We start from the raw sequence: 14,148 nt of genomic DNA on the forward strand, positions 1-14,148 counted from the left end.
CACAAAGAAACTCCTCTGTCAGAGGCACTGAACCAGCATGTATGCACTGAGTGGGTGACAAGAACGGGTCACAACCTGCACACAAAACCAGGCAGGCCCAGAAGGCGGAGAGGATCAAACATTCCTGTGCTGTGGGATGCAGGAGCATCCCTGGCTGCTGCAGCTCTGCTAGCTGTGCTGTGCGTGGCAGCTGGGCTCTGGGCAGGGTGACTGAGGCACCCACAGTGATGGCCAAGCTTTTGCACAGTGCTCCAGTGAAACCCTCACCATGCACTGGGAAATGGCCGGGTGAGACGTTCTCTGAACTGCACCAGCACCTGCCTTTGCACCAGCAGTCTGCTTCATTCCAGAGCACTACTGAGGCTACTCTGGTCCATCTTGGCTCCACTCTGCACCACAGTGCTGCCTGGTGCACAGCTCACGCTCACAGAGGGGCTCAGCTGCTGCCGTGGTGCTGACACCCACCTTACACCAGTGTGCAGCTCCCAGGCTCCCTGCCTGCTCCCCCGCAGCACGCTGTCACCTGCGTGTTCATCACGTATTTATTTGTCACTACAGCTCTGAAAAAACATCTCAAGTCAAAATCTGATTGAGGGTGGCTTATTCCAATAACAGATTTAAAAAGAAAAATCACTATTTCTTCATCTGCTTCCACGTCCTCATGCCTGGATTGTACCATGAAGTCTTTGCTCATTTGATGGAGGACTTCTTTACAGCACACAAGCTCTTTCATCTTTCCCATGATCAGAACAAGTCAGTGCACCTTTGCTATTTCAGTCCCTTTTAAACTGGGGTGAGCTGAACTTCCTATGCAAAGATTTGACCTCTCCTGAAATCCCCTGATCAGCATTTCCCTTGCTCACTTTCATGTCTGAAGCATTATGAAACACTGGAAACTCCATTCTTTCATAAGGAAGTTAGTGAGAAAATTCAAATAATCAACTAAGTCCCAGGAGACATGGGGTCTCTTTCCAAGTTTGAAAGCTCCTTCCTAATAGAAGTTTTGCTCTTGAAAGTCTCCTGGTTAGCAGGCAGCTGATGATACAGCTTCTTTGGAGCCTGATTATACTTCCAGCCCAGGGGCAAGTAATAAAAAGGCTGCCTGGCTCTGTGAGGTCTGAATCAGGTGCTAACACTGAACATCTGCTGGGGCCTCTGCTCTCCCCTATCCTCCCTTCCATGTGGTGGGCATTGGAGTATTCTCCATTTTATAGCTTGTGGCAACAAAAGGCCAATTTAGAGAGAAAGCACTGCTGACAGCTTTATCCAAAATCCCCAGATTTTAACTGCTCTCCATACAGGACTTTGGTGAAAGGGCACCATGACATACTGAAGAGATCCACAATGTATGGCAGCCTTTGGAAGCAGTCAGCAGCAAAGCACTCCCAGCCCCACTCGAGCAAGACAGACTCTAGCGCACATTTATTACTTCATACAACCAGATCACATACTGTACAAAAACTAACAGTGCCACCCAAGAGGGCCTCCACAGATGTTTAGAAAACACATAAACACAGCTCTAAGGCATGTTTTTTATGCAATCTAGGCACAACTACTGAAGCACCACCTATTGTGTGTGCATACTCCACATGTGTGGATGATCTCCATACACACACAGGCATAGACTGAACAGTGTCACAGCAGGCTGTGACATGCTGGTACATTGCTCTCCAAGGAATCCAGTGTCCTTACACAAGGGTTTCCAGCACTGGGATGTGAACTGGTCTCACTTTGAGCTGTAAGCTCATCCTTTGGGCCTTGAGCTGCTGCCACTGTTGGCTGTCCTTCCCTCCTGGGCTGCTCCTTGCTGCATCCACTGCTGGCTCCCCTGAGTGAATAACCCAGCTCCAAGCCCACCTAGGTGCCTGTGCCAGCATGACTTGGTAAAGATGAAAGGGTCAGCACACAAGGACAGCTCCCCTTCCTGAAAGGGAGGGATGGTCTCAGCCTTCTGGGGTGCCTGATCCAGCAGGGCCAAGTCATGTCAGTAATTCTGGGGCACAACCATCATAAACATCTACTGCCTGAAAAGTTTCACTTTTCTGTTCTGCAGCTGTAAAGGATGAATGCACCTGTACAGTAAAAACATTTCTGGGGTAGAAACCATGACCTTTAGAGAAAAAGACTGCAGCACCTGAATAATTCCTACTAAAGGGAATGCCCAGTACAGTGAATTTTGCTTAACAGCCAAGAGGGAAGTTTAATGCCTTAAGGTAGAAGGTTCATCAAAGAGCCAAGGACTGACATTTTTACCAAGTGCTGTGCTTTGATCAGTAGGAAGGTCACTTCTGATTGCAATGTGAAACTGAGCAAACTGGAACTCAGACCCTACTAAGCAGCAACTGCTGAATCCCAGCACTGCTCTTGGGCAGCTGAGTAGGGCTGTTACTGGCATTCATGTCAACTCCCTTCTACATCTTGGTTGTGCAGATTAAGCTCCTTGGGCAGCAATGGCCTCTTTAGTGAGAGACCCCATAGTGCTAATCTGGTATTGGCCACAAAAGATTTGTGTAGCTTTACTAATTTCTACTGCAAACAAACAAACAAAGAACAACAGTGGCCGCCTACAGCTTCACAAGGAAAAAATGAGAGTCCATAGCAATATTTTCAGAGCTTTCTCTTTATAAAGGTCCAGTTATTCCCTGTGAGGAATTACAGAATCATTAGGGTTGGAAAAGACCTCTCAGATCATGCAATCTGACCACTGACCCAGCACTGACATGTCAAAATGTTCACATGTACCCATGTGCCACATCTACAATTTTTTAAACACTCCCATGGATGGTGATTTTACCACTTCCCTGAGCAAACAAAGTATGTGATTTAAGGTTTTTTGTCTTAGTGTTAACATGTCATGGCCCAAGAGACCAGTGTGCTGAATTACTGACATTATTGGGAACTTCTGAGGACTAACAAAAAGGAGCAAATAATGATACATTCCCATTCAATAAAGGGTGCTGTGTGTTTCTTACTCCATCATATCTGTCTGTGCCACTAGGAGTCTACACAGAGAGCTGAAGGGAGGAATACCTACCAAGCTGCAGGGCAATTCACATCCACCAAAATACTTAAGGCCTAGCTCACAACATCACCAAAAACCTGAGAGCTTGCATGTTTCTCTGTAAATCTGTGGTTTGACCACTCCTTCACATTCCTACCACAAGAAAACTTCACAGGCTGAGTGTGTGAAAAGTTCATACAGTCAGTGTGACAGGTATACTCTAGAGAGGATTCCTCACGTTAGACTTTAGAGCACTTCTCATCACTGCACTTGTATGAGGGAAGGGAAGAAACGTTAAGAACATAAATGAGATCATACAGATTATTTTCTAAATATTACTAAACCAGTAATATTTATACATTTTTAAGAAACCTTCATAAAAAACAAAATTAAGCATGAACAGTTCAACATAAAAAGGTAAAAGTCCCATTGCTTAGTAATGCTAGGAAAAAGTTCATATCTAATCAGAAGTGGAAGTTCACAGCCATTTGTTCTAAAGACAGCGTTGTGTTTTAAATACATCCTTGAAATTAGTGTCTTTATTAAACTCTTAGTACTAAAATAATAATAATAATAATAATAGTAATAACAATTACATTTAGATAGCACAGACAAAGCACAAGATGATACATAAGCATAAAAGTGCAAGTTATAACCTAAGTCAAAGTGCCTACTGGTCAAACAGGTTCAAACTATGTTCAGAGAACAAGCATAAATCAGACTAATAACAATCCATGCCTTTTGCTTTCCCTCTCATTCACATCAGAAGTCATTGCAAGTAACACTGATAACAGTCTGAAGTGACATCAATTCCAAATGAGAGTACATGAGAGGAGAGTCAGGCCCATGTCTTGATGGAAAACTGATCCTCATTTCCTCTGTGCAATGCCAATTAATCCACAGGCTTTGCTCTGAATATCCGAGCACAGAGAGAAATAATAATAACTTGGATGCCACATTCAAGGGAGGCAGAAGCAGCATTTAAGAGCAGGGGGTACATCAAGCCCTTGTCTGTTCCTCTGGAGTCACATCCCCCAGCTGATTTATTGACTCCAGCCATAAAAAAAATTACTAGGAGGAAGTTAAGTAACACTGCTCTTCATTTGAAAATTAAAAAGACTACCCTCAGAAGTATGATTTTTCCCTTCCTGTTCATCTTATTTTTCTACTTCAGAGATAAAATATCTTTTACAATATCAGCTCATTATTGTGCTCATTCCCTTTAAAGGCAAACAGCTTAAAAGATCCTGTCAGCAGAAAGGGGTGGGATGAGGGCAGAGGCAGACCTTTTATTAAACCTTTAAAAAGATTTCTAACTTATTTTGAAAGTGAGAACAACAAAAACCATAAAACTCCAGCAAAGGAAAGCTGTCACTGAGATTAAGCAGATCCAAACTCCGCCATCCATTTTTCATACTTCTCCAGGTCTGCAGCAGAAACAGATTTGGAGATTTTCTTCAGAGCCAGCTCAAAGTCCCCCTTGGTAACTGGCATCTGAAGCTCTTCTTTAGAAAGTGCACGAATCTCTTCTGGAGTTAAGCCATTAATACGTCTTCTCATTGCCATTAAAGATGCATCCCTGGAAATACAGGACAATGCATGGCAGCTAATTGCTAGCAGAATGTGCTGTAAGCCTATGAATTTTGATTGTATACTCTTGCTAGAAACCACTGGCAGGAACACTTAAGACAGCATTTATTTACCATAGAAGATGCAGTTCACATCTTTCGTAGCTTCCATGTTCCCAGATCACTACATTAATTCAACATAAAGAATGCACTGGCACCAAAACCCATTTAAGCATATGGTAAATGTGCAGAGATAATTAAAACTATAAAACTGAAAACCTTTTACAATGATTCATGAAGATGAAATTTTACAACTTTAGAGCAGAAAAGGGCAGGGTGGGAGACAAACTCAAAAGACTTTTTTTTTAAAGTAATCTGGATTTTTACACTGCATTTCTTTTAGACTTCAACTTTCTCCCTGCAGTGTAGCCCCAAAGGACAGTCAGCAAGGGTTAAGAGTGCAGCCCAGCTGAGCTGCCTGCTTGTCCATAGCACCTGGATGTGTGAAGGGCAGAGCAGGAGGCAACAGACACAGCATTACACGGCCCTGCAGTGCTGAGGCCATGGGTGCCTGTGGCTCCTCATGCTCTGCCTGTTCTGTGACTCCTCCCCAGCTCAGATCCTGCCAGCCTGGCCCACCAGCTTGAAGAACACTGCTCATTTTCTCACACTGTGGCCCACAGGCAGTCTGAAATTACATTTTCTTTTTCCCTGGGTTTTTCCTAGTAAGGGATAACACAAGCCTTAGGGAGAAAGGTAATTTCACTACTACGTGACACACACCGAGTTTTCAAATCCATGGAGTCATTTCACATTTTCAGGAAGGCAGCAGGGGGAGAAGAAAAAATATTCCCAAGCCATACTCTTACAGGATCAGTTTCTCTTGACAGGATTCTTAAGGGAAATAGACTTCCTTCAGATAAGTTTCTTTAAATACCTACCACTCACCAGAAAAGACTGATTTGTCAAAAATGAAATAAATTGTGGGAACAGGACAGAAATAAATTAAATGCTAATATTATAATCTATGTCCCCCTTGGACCTAGAAGATTCAGGGAGACACCAAGATTCAGCTGCACTGGGGGCTGTCCAAACATGCAGCTCATAGAAGTCCCAAAGAAGTGTTCTGTGAAAGGAATGTTTTTGGATTATGGTCTAGCTCTTAAACTAATGTGATTTAAAAAAAACCCCAACAATCTGCTTTGCACTACATTAACAAATGCAGATAACTACGTAAATGCAGCCAATTGTAACATGAGATTAGCTCAGATAATTTTTTTCACTTCAGATCCAAGAAAAACACATCTCACAGAAAGACTTCATGGTATTTGGACCACTCCACGTGACAGTAATACATGAATACAGTAAATAGATGTGGGCCTAATACACAGACACTGTGAGCATGGCTTCAGCTGGAGTGGTTATTGCCTTTCATCATATAATGCAAATGATGACTTGACTTCCCATGCAGTTCTATTTGCAAATTAAGGGCAATGTGTTACCTGCAAACATTAGTGATGTCAGCACCAGAATAGCCTTCAATCTTCTCTGCAATTTCTTCAAGGCTGATATCAGGATCTAGTTCTACTTCCCGAAGATTAATCTTCAGTAGTTCTGCTCTGCCCTTTGCTAGAATGTAAAAACATTTGTTTGAAGACTGGCAAGAGTTGCACTAAAAAAGATATAAACACAACCTAGATTTTTCAGTGAAAAGTATGAACAAAAGAGTTCAATATAAGAAAAGAGAGAGAACAAGTCATAGTGAAGTGTGCAATCAAATACAGTAAAGTATTTGGTTAAATGCAGTATATTAAAACAGCATGGTTGAGAGATATTTGTCAAAGTGATCTGTCACTAAAAATGTCTGTTATGTCTCAGGTGATAAAGCATTTGGTCACATATCACCCAAGGGCACAAAAGCACAATCCTACAAATTTCTGTTTCTTCTCGCATCCCTTTGGATCCACTCCATGTTCAAGGGTTTGACTGCATATCATTCACAGGGTTTCATTATAACTACAATAAGGATTCTATTAAAAAAGCTTCAGACAGCACAAACCCCTTAACAACAGGCTGAACTTTAAGCACATGTTTAAGCAGTTTATTCAGTTTATTCAGCTGGGACCCAAGAAATCAGCTGAAGTCTGATAGAAAACAGACACATTAATAAACCTATATTAATATATTTTTGATAGAAATGTCTTGGTATCCCACTTTCCTACCCAGATGCAGTGTGCACACAGTGATAACCAGCTGTTTAAATGAGCACTTACGCAGTCAATTAACCATTCCTCTTGCAGGGGGCACGTGCATATGTGCATTTGAGTGCACATGTTAAGCAGCCTAAGCTTGTAAGAGGGAATTTGACAGCTTAGGACTCTGTGTTACTGTGCACAAGGGTGGGAAAGAAGAGGATGACTGGTTTCCTGGCTTTCACTGTACAGGAAAAATATGCCAGCTCAGCATCTTTATTCCCCAAGTGATCAATTTTTATGACCTATAAAAAAGGCCAACCGCAACAGCAGAAGTAGCAGGAGGAAAGGCTAAATGTCTTAAAGAAATGTCCAATAAAATACATTATGTTTTATTCATTGTTGCCCCTAATTCTTATTTTTTTAACTTTTGCAGAAGGAGAAATACAAAAGAAAATAGAAAGCTTCTCTAGAGCTGCTGGTTTTGTGTGCTTTGCAGAACTGTCAAGAGCACAGAGTTATCCATCACACACAACTGGCACTAGCTATAAAATGGGGATTTATTATTTAGAGGGCACAATGTACACACAGTATACCTGCAGGGAGTATCCTGCATCAGAGAACATTCTTCTAATTGTTGCTGTGGGGCTAAGCAAGTCTGTGCAGCATTTTGAAAATTAAACACTACAGAATATATGCTTGCATCAAATTCCACAATACACAGGTGCATACATGCTACCATGCCACTATTTCAGTTAAAATGCCTGACTACATCAAATCACACAACACAGTTATAAATGCATCACTAAGACTTGCCCAGAGTAGCACAACATTCTTACTTGCAGAACAGATACAACAGAAACTAAGACTGGAAATAAAACCAGATCACATCTCCTATGTTGTCCAGGGTGTAATACACTGTGTTAAAAAACAATCTGGTTTAATTAGAAACAAGAGGAAGAGCTGATAGGATTTTAAACTAATTGGTGATAAAGACAGGCATCCTGTTAGGGGCTGTTACTGCCTGTAAGCTGCACAGACAAGCTGTAGAACTATTAAGTGTCCTTAGACCTGCTAAACTCAATCACAACCACTGTCACCATGGACATGCATCTTGTTATCTTGACTGCTCATGCAGGCAGATGAGGCATCCACTGTACCAAGAAGAAAGGGAGCTATGCAAACTTCAAGTGATAGGAATCTCAAAATTAATAGGACAGGTGAATGACAGCTAGGAAAGACAATACAAGCTGAGATGTCTTAGGGCAGGAAAGCAATCAGCCTGCTGCATTCTGAGTGACTGGAAGCACAGTAATAAAGGCAAGCAAGCAGTGATTTGCAATGAACTAAGCCTGTAAGTGAAAATTCATGGATCTACTTCTTTCCATTTGTCTGCAAGGGCATGGAGTGCATTTGCAATATTTGTGAACATGTCCAAAGGCTGCCTTTGATGATCACTCAAGGGCTGACTGTTAAACATTTAAAATAATTCCAGGCTCATTAAAACTAACTCTCTTTCAAAATATAAGAACCCATCAATGGCTTGCAATGAAATGCCACAGCTCTTTGTTTTTCAGCCCCCAAGCAAGCAGCATTTCTCTTTTTTTCCACTCTTTAAAAATAAAGCGATCCAGACAAATGATTAACCCTTGAATTACACTGCTCATCACAAAACCATCAGGATTCCTTACAAGCACAACAGTCCTGCAGTTATCTTAAACTCATCTTGTATAGAGAGGAAAAGAAAATGGTCTTATCAAACACACCTGTGGGCAAAGGTATATAAATCCTCTTCTCCAGTCTTCGTCGGAGAGCTTCGTCAATGTCCCAGGGAAAATTTGTAGCAGATAATACCATAACCATCTTGGAAGGGTCATCGTTTTCCAGAGCACCACCTACCCCTGCAAGCATAACAGTTCAGAGCAAGTTTACTCCAGAGCTCTTATTGATGGAGATGCTTGCTGAGAAAGACTGCACAGACAAACATAGCCTGGACAAAGTTAAGCAACAGCTCTCTATAGTCCTTTCCAAACTTCCCATACAAGACCATCATTATTACAGAGAGAGGGACAGTTCATTATTTTGCTGAGTAAGGGGAGGGCTTTCTTGAACACTGCTAATAACAAAGCAATATGTGAGTGTAGCCCTACTAGTCCCACTGACAGTGCTATCTCTGTCGAGTCTGCTCATAGAAGAAACAGGAGTCACTCAGCTTACCAAGTGAGGACTGCAAAGAGACCAAAAGCTTTCCTATCCTGAGCTTACCACAATGAACCTGCAAATTTGAGAACATTTAAAATAGTAGTTTATATACAGCAGTTTATACAGCAGTTCATGATAGCTGCAATATAAATGTGGCTATCAAACCTCTACACCATACAATATTCCTTAGATGGTCATGCTTGCTGTGTGCACCTGCACAAAACAGGTACTACATCTGACTTAAAAGGGTAGTATTAGCTGCCATCATAGAATACAGCAAAAGCAGATCTCACAATGGGGTTCCACAGTTGGAGAGTCTAGCAAAGGGCAGAATTTTGTTTAAACTGAATACAAATTAAATACCTGCATTAAACTGCACAAATCTCCATTATCTGCTTCTCATGCAGTCTGTGTCTCTTTAATATGTGCTTTCAAGTCACCCTAAAAATAGCCATTTTAGAAAAAATAAAGCAGAACACCCTTTTCAGTTATCTGTTGTTGAACACTCCAAAAATACACTCATCTCAAGTTGTGCTTCATTTTTCTCTCATGCATAAAGCCAGGTTTTCCAGATGGCTCGAGTTTTTACATTCCCACCTGTAAAGAAGCAGCATCCCAGCCCCAAAGCGAGATCTAAGTCCTTGTTACCATCCATTTGTACAAGCAGCTCTGACTTGACTCTGCGACTGGCCTCGTGCTCGTCAGACGTGCCTCTGCGGCTGCAGATGGAATCTATCTCGTCAATGAAGATCGTTGCTGGAGCATAAAACCGTGCCTTTATTCAAATGAAAACATCACTGTTAAGGCTGCTCAGCAAGCACAGGCCCTCATCAGACCACAACCCAGCCCTGCTGGACATACTGCATACATATCTTCCCTGACTGTCACAAGGGAGGAATTCAAGACCTTCATTTACAAACTGTCACATGCTGAGGTTTATACACTTTGAATTGTACTCCTTGGGTCAGTGTTGGTTGGCTTGCCCCAGCAAATGACATTGGAAAGGGGAAAAGAAACACTACCACAATAGGATACTCTTCTTGACACAATATAAGCAGTTTTCACATCCAGGTTTTAGGCTGATGAGGGTTAGGCATAAGGGACAGAAAGGTGCTCAGCAATCCCAAGAGACTCAGGTTTTAGCTGTGAATATTGCAGGAGTGCAGGGAGGGTCCCAGAGGTGTGGCCTACATGGATATGTCCTTCACACACCCTACATGATGGACTGCACCCACAGCTTCACTGAGAGGATTGTGATCATGATTCAGAATAAAAACAGAACAAAAACATGTACGGCTTCTAGAATAACTGCTCCAAACCCCTTCAAATTTCAAATCTACTTCACATGGGATTGCTACCCCATAACCAAACAAGTACTGAATTTCTGTTGAGGTCACGACTCTTGATTTAGTCTGGAAAATGCTATCCTAAATATGAGTGACGAAGCATTTCCTTCTTAATCCTCAGTAACATACCATATGTGGTAACCCAGAAATTATGTTTTTCTAATTGGTTGAGGGGGTGTCAGTTCAGTGAACTCCATGCTTCCAGCAAGCTACTGGAAAGGCAGGAAACCAAGAGTGCTGTCCTTCCTCACCTGAATGAGCCCCAGAGCACATCATGGAGGACATACCATTTCAAACAAGAGGCGGACCAGCTTCTCAGACTCGCCTCTGTACTTAGACGTCAGTGTAGAGGAGGACACGTTGAAGAATGTTGTCCCACACTCTGTAGCAACAGCTTTTGCTAGCATTGTTTTGCCAGTGCCAGGAGGACCAACCATCAGCACACCCTGAAAGGTGAGAACAAAGGTAATGAACAACAAATTAAGAAAACTTTGTCATTGGTACTTTACACAACACCTCTATATGAACCAAGATCTGGATTAAAATTAATAACATAATCCTCCTCAGTGGGAAACAGAAAACAAGTATCCTGCTTTTGAGGACAGTGTGGAAGTGTTCTGCCATTCTTACCACTCCACTGGAGTCAAAACCACAAAAGCCAGTACCTGTTGCTTGTCCTAATACCTAGGAAATGGACAAGAGATTTACAGCCTTGCTCAGCATCAGAGTCTAGACTTGAACTTAGGCCGTTCCCAGCTCACAAGGAGCTGCACAGGCAGATGAAGATGGTAAACTCTGTTTTTGGAACAAAGGCCCCTTCACGAGAAAGTTTCACAGAAACCAAAATACTTTTGCAGTAAGTTGTGTTTCCTCAGTAGAGAAATTTTCTACAAAAAAACCATTTCCCAAAATATCCTGACAATATGTATGAATCTGGTTGATGTTTACATTTCCATGAGAGCATTCACTGAACACATCAGTTTGTTTTTTGCCTAATTTTTCCGATCTCAATGTTCCTATGACCACACTACTGCATCATAGCAATTTCTGGATGAAACACCGTCCTCATCATGCTGGATGACTGGACTGCTCCGCTATTCCTATTTTACAGATAAGCAACTGTGGCTCATGTGGACTACTGCTTAGTCCCACAAAAGCCTAATCTGAATTTCAGTGATTATTCAGAAAGCTTTAAACTAGAAACAACTCTTATATCCACATCATCAGACTATCTTTCCATCTGTGGTCTGTGAAAGAAAGAAGCACACATGTCTGCAGCTCAGCACATTTACCCATCATTACACAAATAGTTTTTTGGTTTTACACACAGTTCTCTCATTACTCATGTTAAGATTGTATCACTGAAGAGGTTAATCACTCTTGATAATACTACTAAGTACAGCCATCTTTATGGGTAGTCTTTCCAACCCTTTCAGCAGCAGCACTGGAGAAGGACAAAACACTGTTCCATGCTCTGCACAGTGCTAGTATAGGGCCCTGTGATTTTAAGTAAATCAGTGAAAATGTAGTGCTCAAGCAGCTTGGGGTTTTTTTTCTCGTCCCAATTGCAAGATCTTATTACATGCTAACAAGAGTTTCCTAAAATTGTACTGTATTGCAAGGGTAATCAAATTAGCTAGTGTTAGAATTGCACATCATAATGTGCTTTGCAATTAATAACTTACACAAAATGCCGCAGCAATAAAATATCTGTTAAATGCAAGCCATATAGCAAATTAGATTTCATCTGTTCAAAAATCTACTTCAAAAAGCACAAAGAATGACATGGAAGAGATCTATAAAAACAAATCAACCGGGAATGCAATTATTCAAAAATGTCCCATTCAAAAGCAATAGCCTCTCTGTATTCCATTTTCCATTAACTCTTAATACCTTTATTGCCATTTAATACTTAGCTAATGCAAGTTCAACATACATTCATCGGTAAATTAAATCAGAAATGTTCACACGCCATCTCTACAGCTAACAGTCCAAAGTCACTCCTCAGGCTGTCCAAGGTTTCCTAAGCTCCAGAGCAGCAAGCATAAAAAGCAAATGGACTCTCTTTTCTCCCCGTGAACACTCAGACATTCTGATTTGAGATGCTGCACAGTTATACTGATATTACAGCAATATTGCAAATACAGCCCTGGAGTGACTGGGTGAAAATTACTCAGCCTGTAATATGCAGGTCAGAGATGACTTACAGCTCTCTCTGAGCTTCAAATATGTTCATTTAATATTTTTTTTAAAACTTCACCTCAATTCAAATCACATTCAAAGCATGTGTTTGATGAACTGCGTTTAGTGCAAGACCTGGTGATATAGGGAAGTAATGACATTTTTGGGATATTGGTTCAATTCTCCATTATTCTGGAAGGTCAAATCCTGGCTTCAGGTACACATGCAAAAACTGAAACCCATCCATTGCTTTTCACCTCCTGCTAAGTACTACAAGAAGCATTACCCTGCATGTGATACTGGTGGCATTATACATGTGCATAACACAGGTGCAAAGCAGCCACACCAGGTGTAAAGCCAGGGGGAAAGTAAGGTCTCAGGGGATAGAGACAGTAGAAATATCAGTTAAAAAAAAAAAAGAAAAAAAAAGAACTTGAGTTCACAGCAAAACAAGATGTGCATGGCTGCAAACAGAAACACATAGGATCAAGTTGCTCTTTCTGCAAACTAGGAGGCTGCCACTTACTATTTAAAATCCTTGACAAACACAAAGACATCTTTATTCTTCCTCTAAGGCTCTGTTAATCCAAAGTATTCCAATAAGAAGCTGAAATGCACCGCAGGGAGTAAGTGTTTTGATGAAATCACTGCAGGGTTACTTCTTGTTGTTGTAACAATCACTAGCAGAGCAGTGGGAAGCACAGTGAGCAACCAGGCTTTCTTGGCACAAAACATTTCAGAGAAACAGAAAGAGCAAACCCATGGACACTCAGAAACCCCTGGCTGCAACTACACAGCACCTGTGTTGAATCAGGGAAGACAGCTGGCTCCTTCAGACAAGGCCCAGTTCTCTGAATACAAGCACAAACTGTGAGGGCTGTCTTGGGAATTGTTCTCAGGGGAGCCTGAGCATCCAAAACCAGCTTCGGCTGCCTTTTTCCCTGAATTATTGTCCTGAATTCCTAGGCTCAACAAATGCCTGCTGCTACACTGATTACTGCAAGAAACAGCCTTCCCTTCAATACTTTTCATCCTTATAGCACAGTCAGAGGTCAACAGTAGGGAAAATACATGCTGTTCTGTGTGAAAAATAAATTCATGAGAGTTACAGCTTCACAAGTCACCAGGGAAAAGGCTAACAATGAAGACTCTTCATAGCCTTGTCAGAAATCAATTTGCATTTCAGACTGAAGAGAGGAAATAATCTTAGAATCTTTTCCATGTCTACAACCACCTGGTTTTCAGAGGTGACACTGCTCGGTAGGAAAAGGTAGTCTTGTGCAAAGAGATGGAGACTGTAACTCTTTAAAGGACCAAGCTGTTGCTCCTTTATCCCCTGCCACAGCACTTGGAGACAAGGTCAGTGGCATTTTTCACATTTCCTGCAGTCTGCTGAAGTACCTGCCTTAAAGACAGATGGCCACTGCCTCCTCTATGCATGCTAACAGGCGAAAAGAAAGCAGAGCAGATCTTTATTCCGTTAGAAGATTTTGAACACTAGACAGATGGGGCCCCCATAACAAGAGTATGGATCAACTTCCTCTAAGCTGAGAAGAAAGAGATTCAGCTGTTCAAAATACACCAAAATCTCACCCTACACATTTAACCCACAACATCTAGGGTCTGTCCAAGATGATGGCTCAGTTAACCCTAAGGTT

At 41.7% G+C, this 14,148-nt stretch overlaps 1 protein-coding gene across 3 annotated transcripts in view; it reads right to left on the reverse strand.

The window, feature by feature from the left end:
• Positions 1 to 3,322: 3,322 nt before the first annotated feature.
• KATNAL1 (katanin catalytic subunit A1 like 1) overlaps positions 3,323 to 14,148 on the reverse strand; it is a 37,761-nt gene continuing 26,935 nt past the window's right edge. For all 3 annotated transcript variants that reach the window (XM_059493869.1, XM_059493868.1, XM_059493870.1), the window contains exons 7-11: positions 10,597 to 10,755; positions 9,612 to 9,738; positions 8,528 to 8,662; positions 6,072 to 6,198; positions 3,323 to 4,580 (exon numbers count right to left, since the gene is read on the reverse strand). In XM_059493869.1, coding sequence (XP_059349852.1) covers positions 4,382 to 4,580; positions 6,072 to 6,198; positions 8,528 to 8,662; positions 9,612 to 9,738; positions 10,597 to 10,755 — 747 coding nt within the window. In that variant the 3' untranslated portion in view covers positions 3,323 to 4,381. The remainder of the gene's footprint in view (positions 4,581 to 6,071; positions 6,199 to 8,527; positions 8,663 to 9,611; positions 9,739 to 10,596; positions 10,756 to 14,148) is intronic.

Source organism: Ammospiza nelsoni, chromosome 2, assembly GCF_027579445.1.
Source record: "Ammospiza nelsoni isolate bAmmNel1 chromosome 2, bAmmNel1.pri, whole genome shotgun sequence".
NCBI lineage: Eukaryota > Metazoa > Chordata > Aves > Passeriformes > Passerellidae > Ammospiza > Ammospiza nelsoni.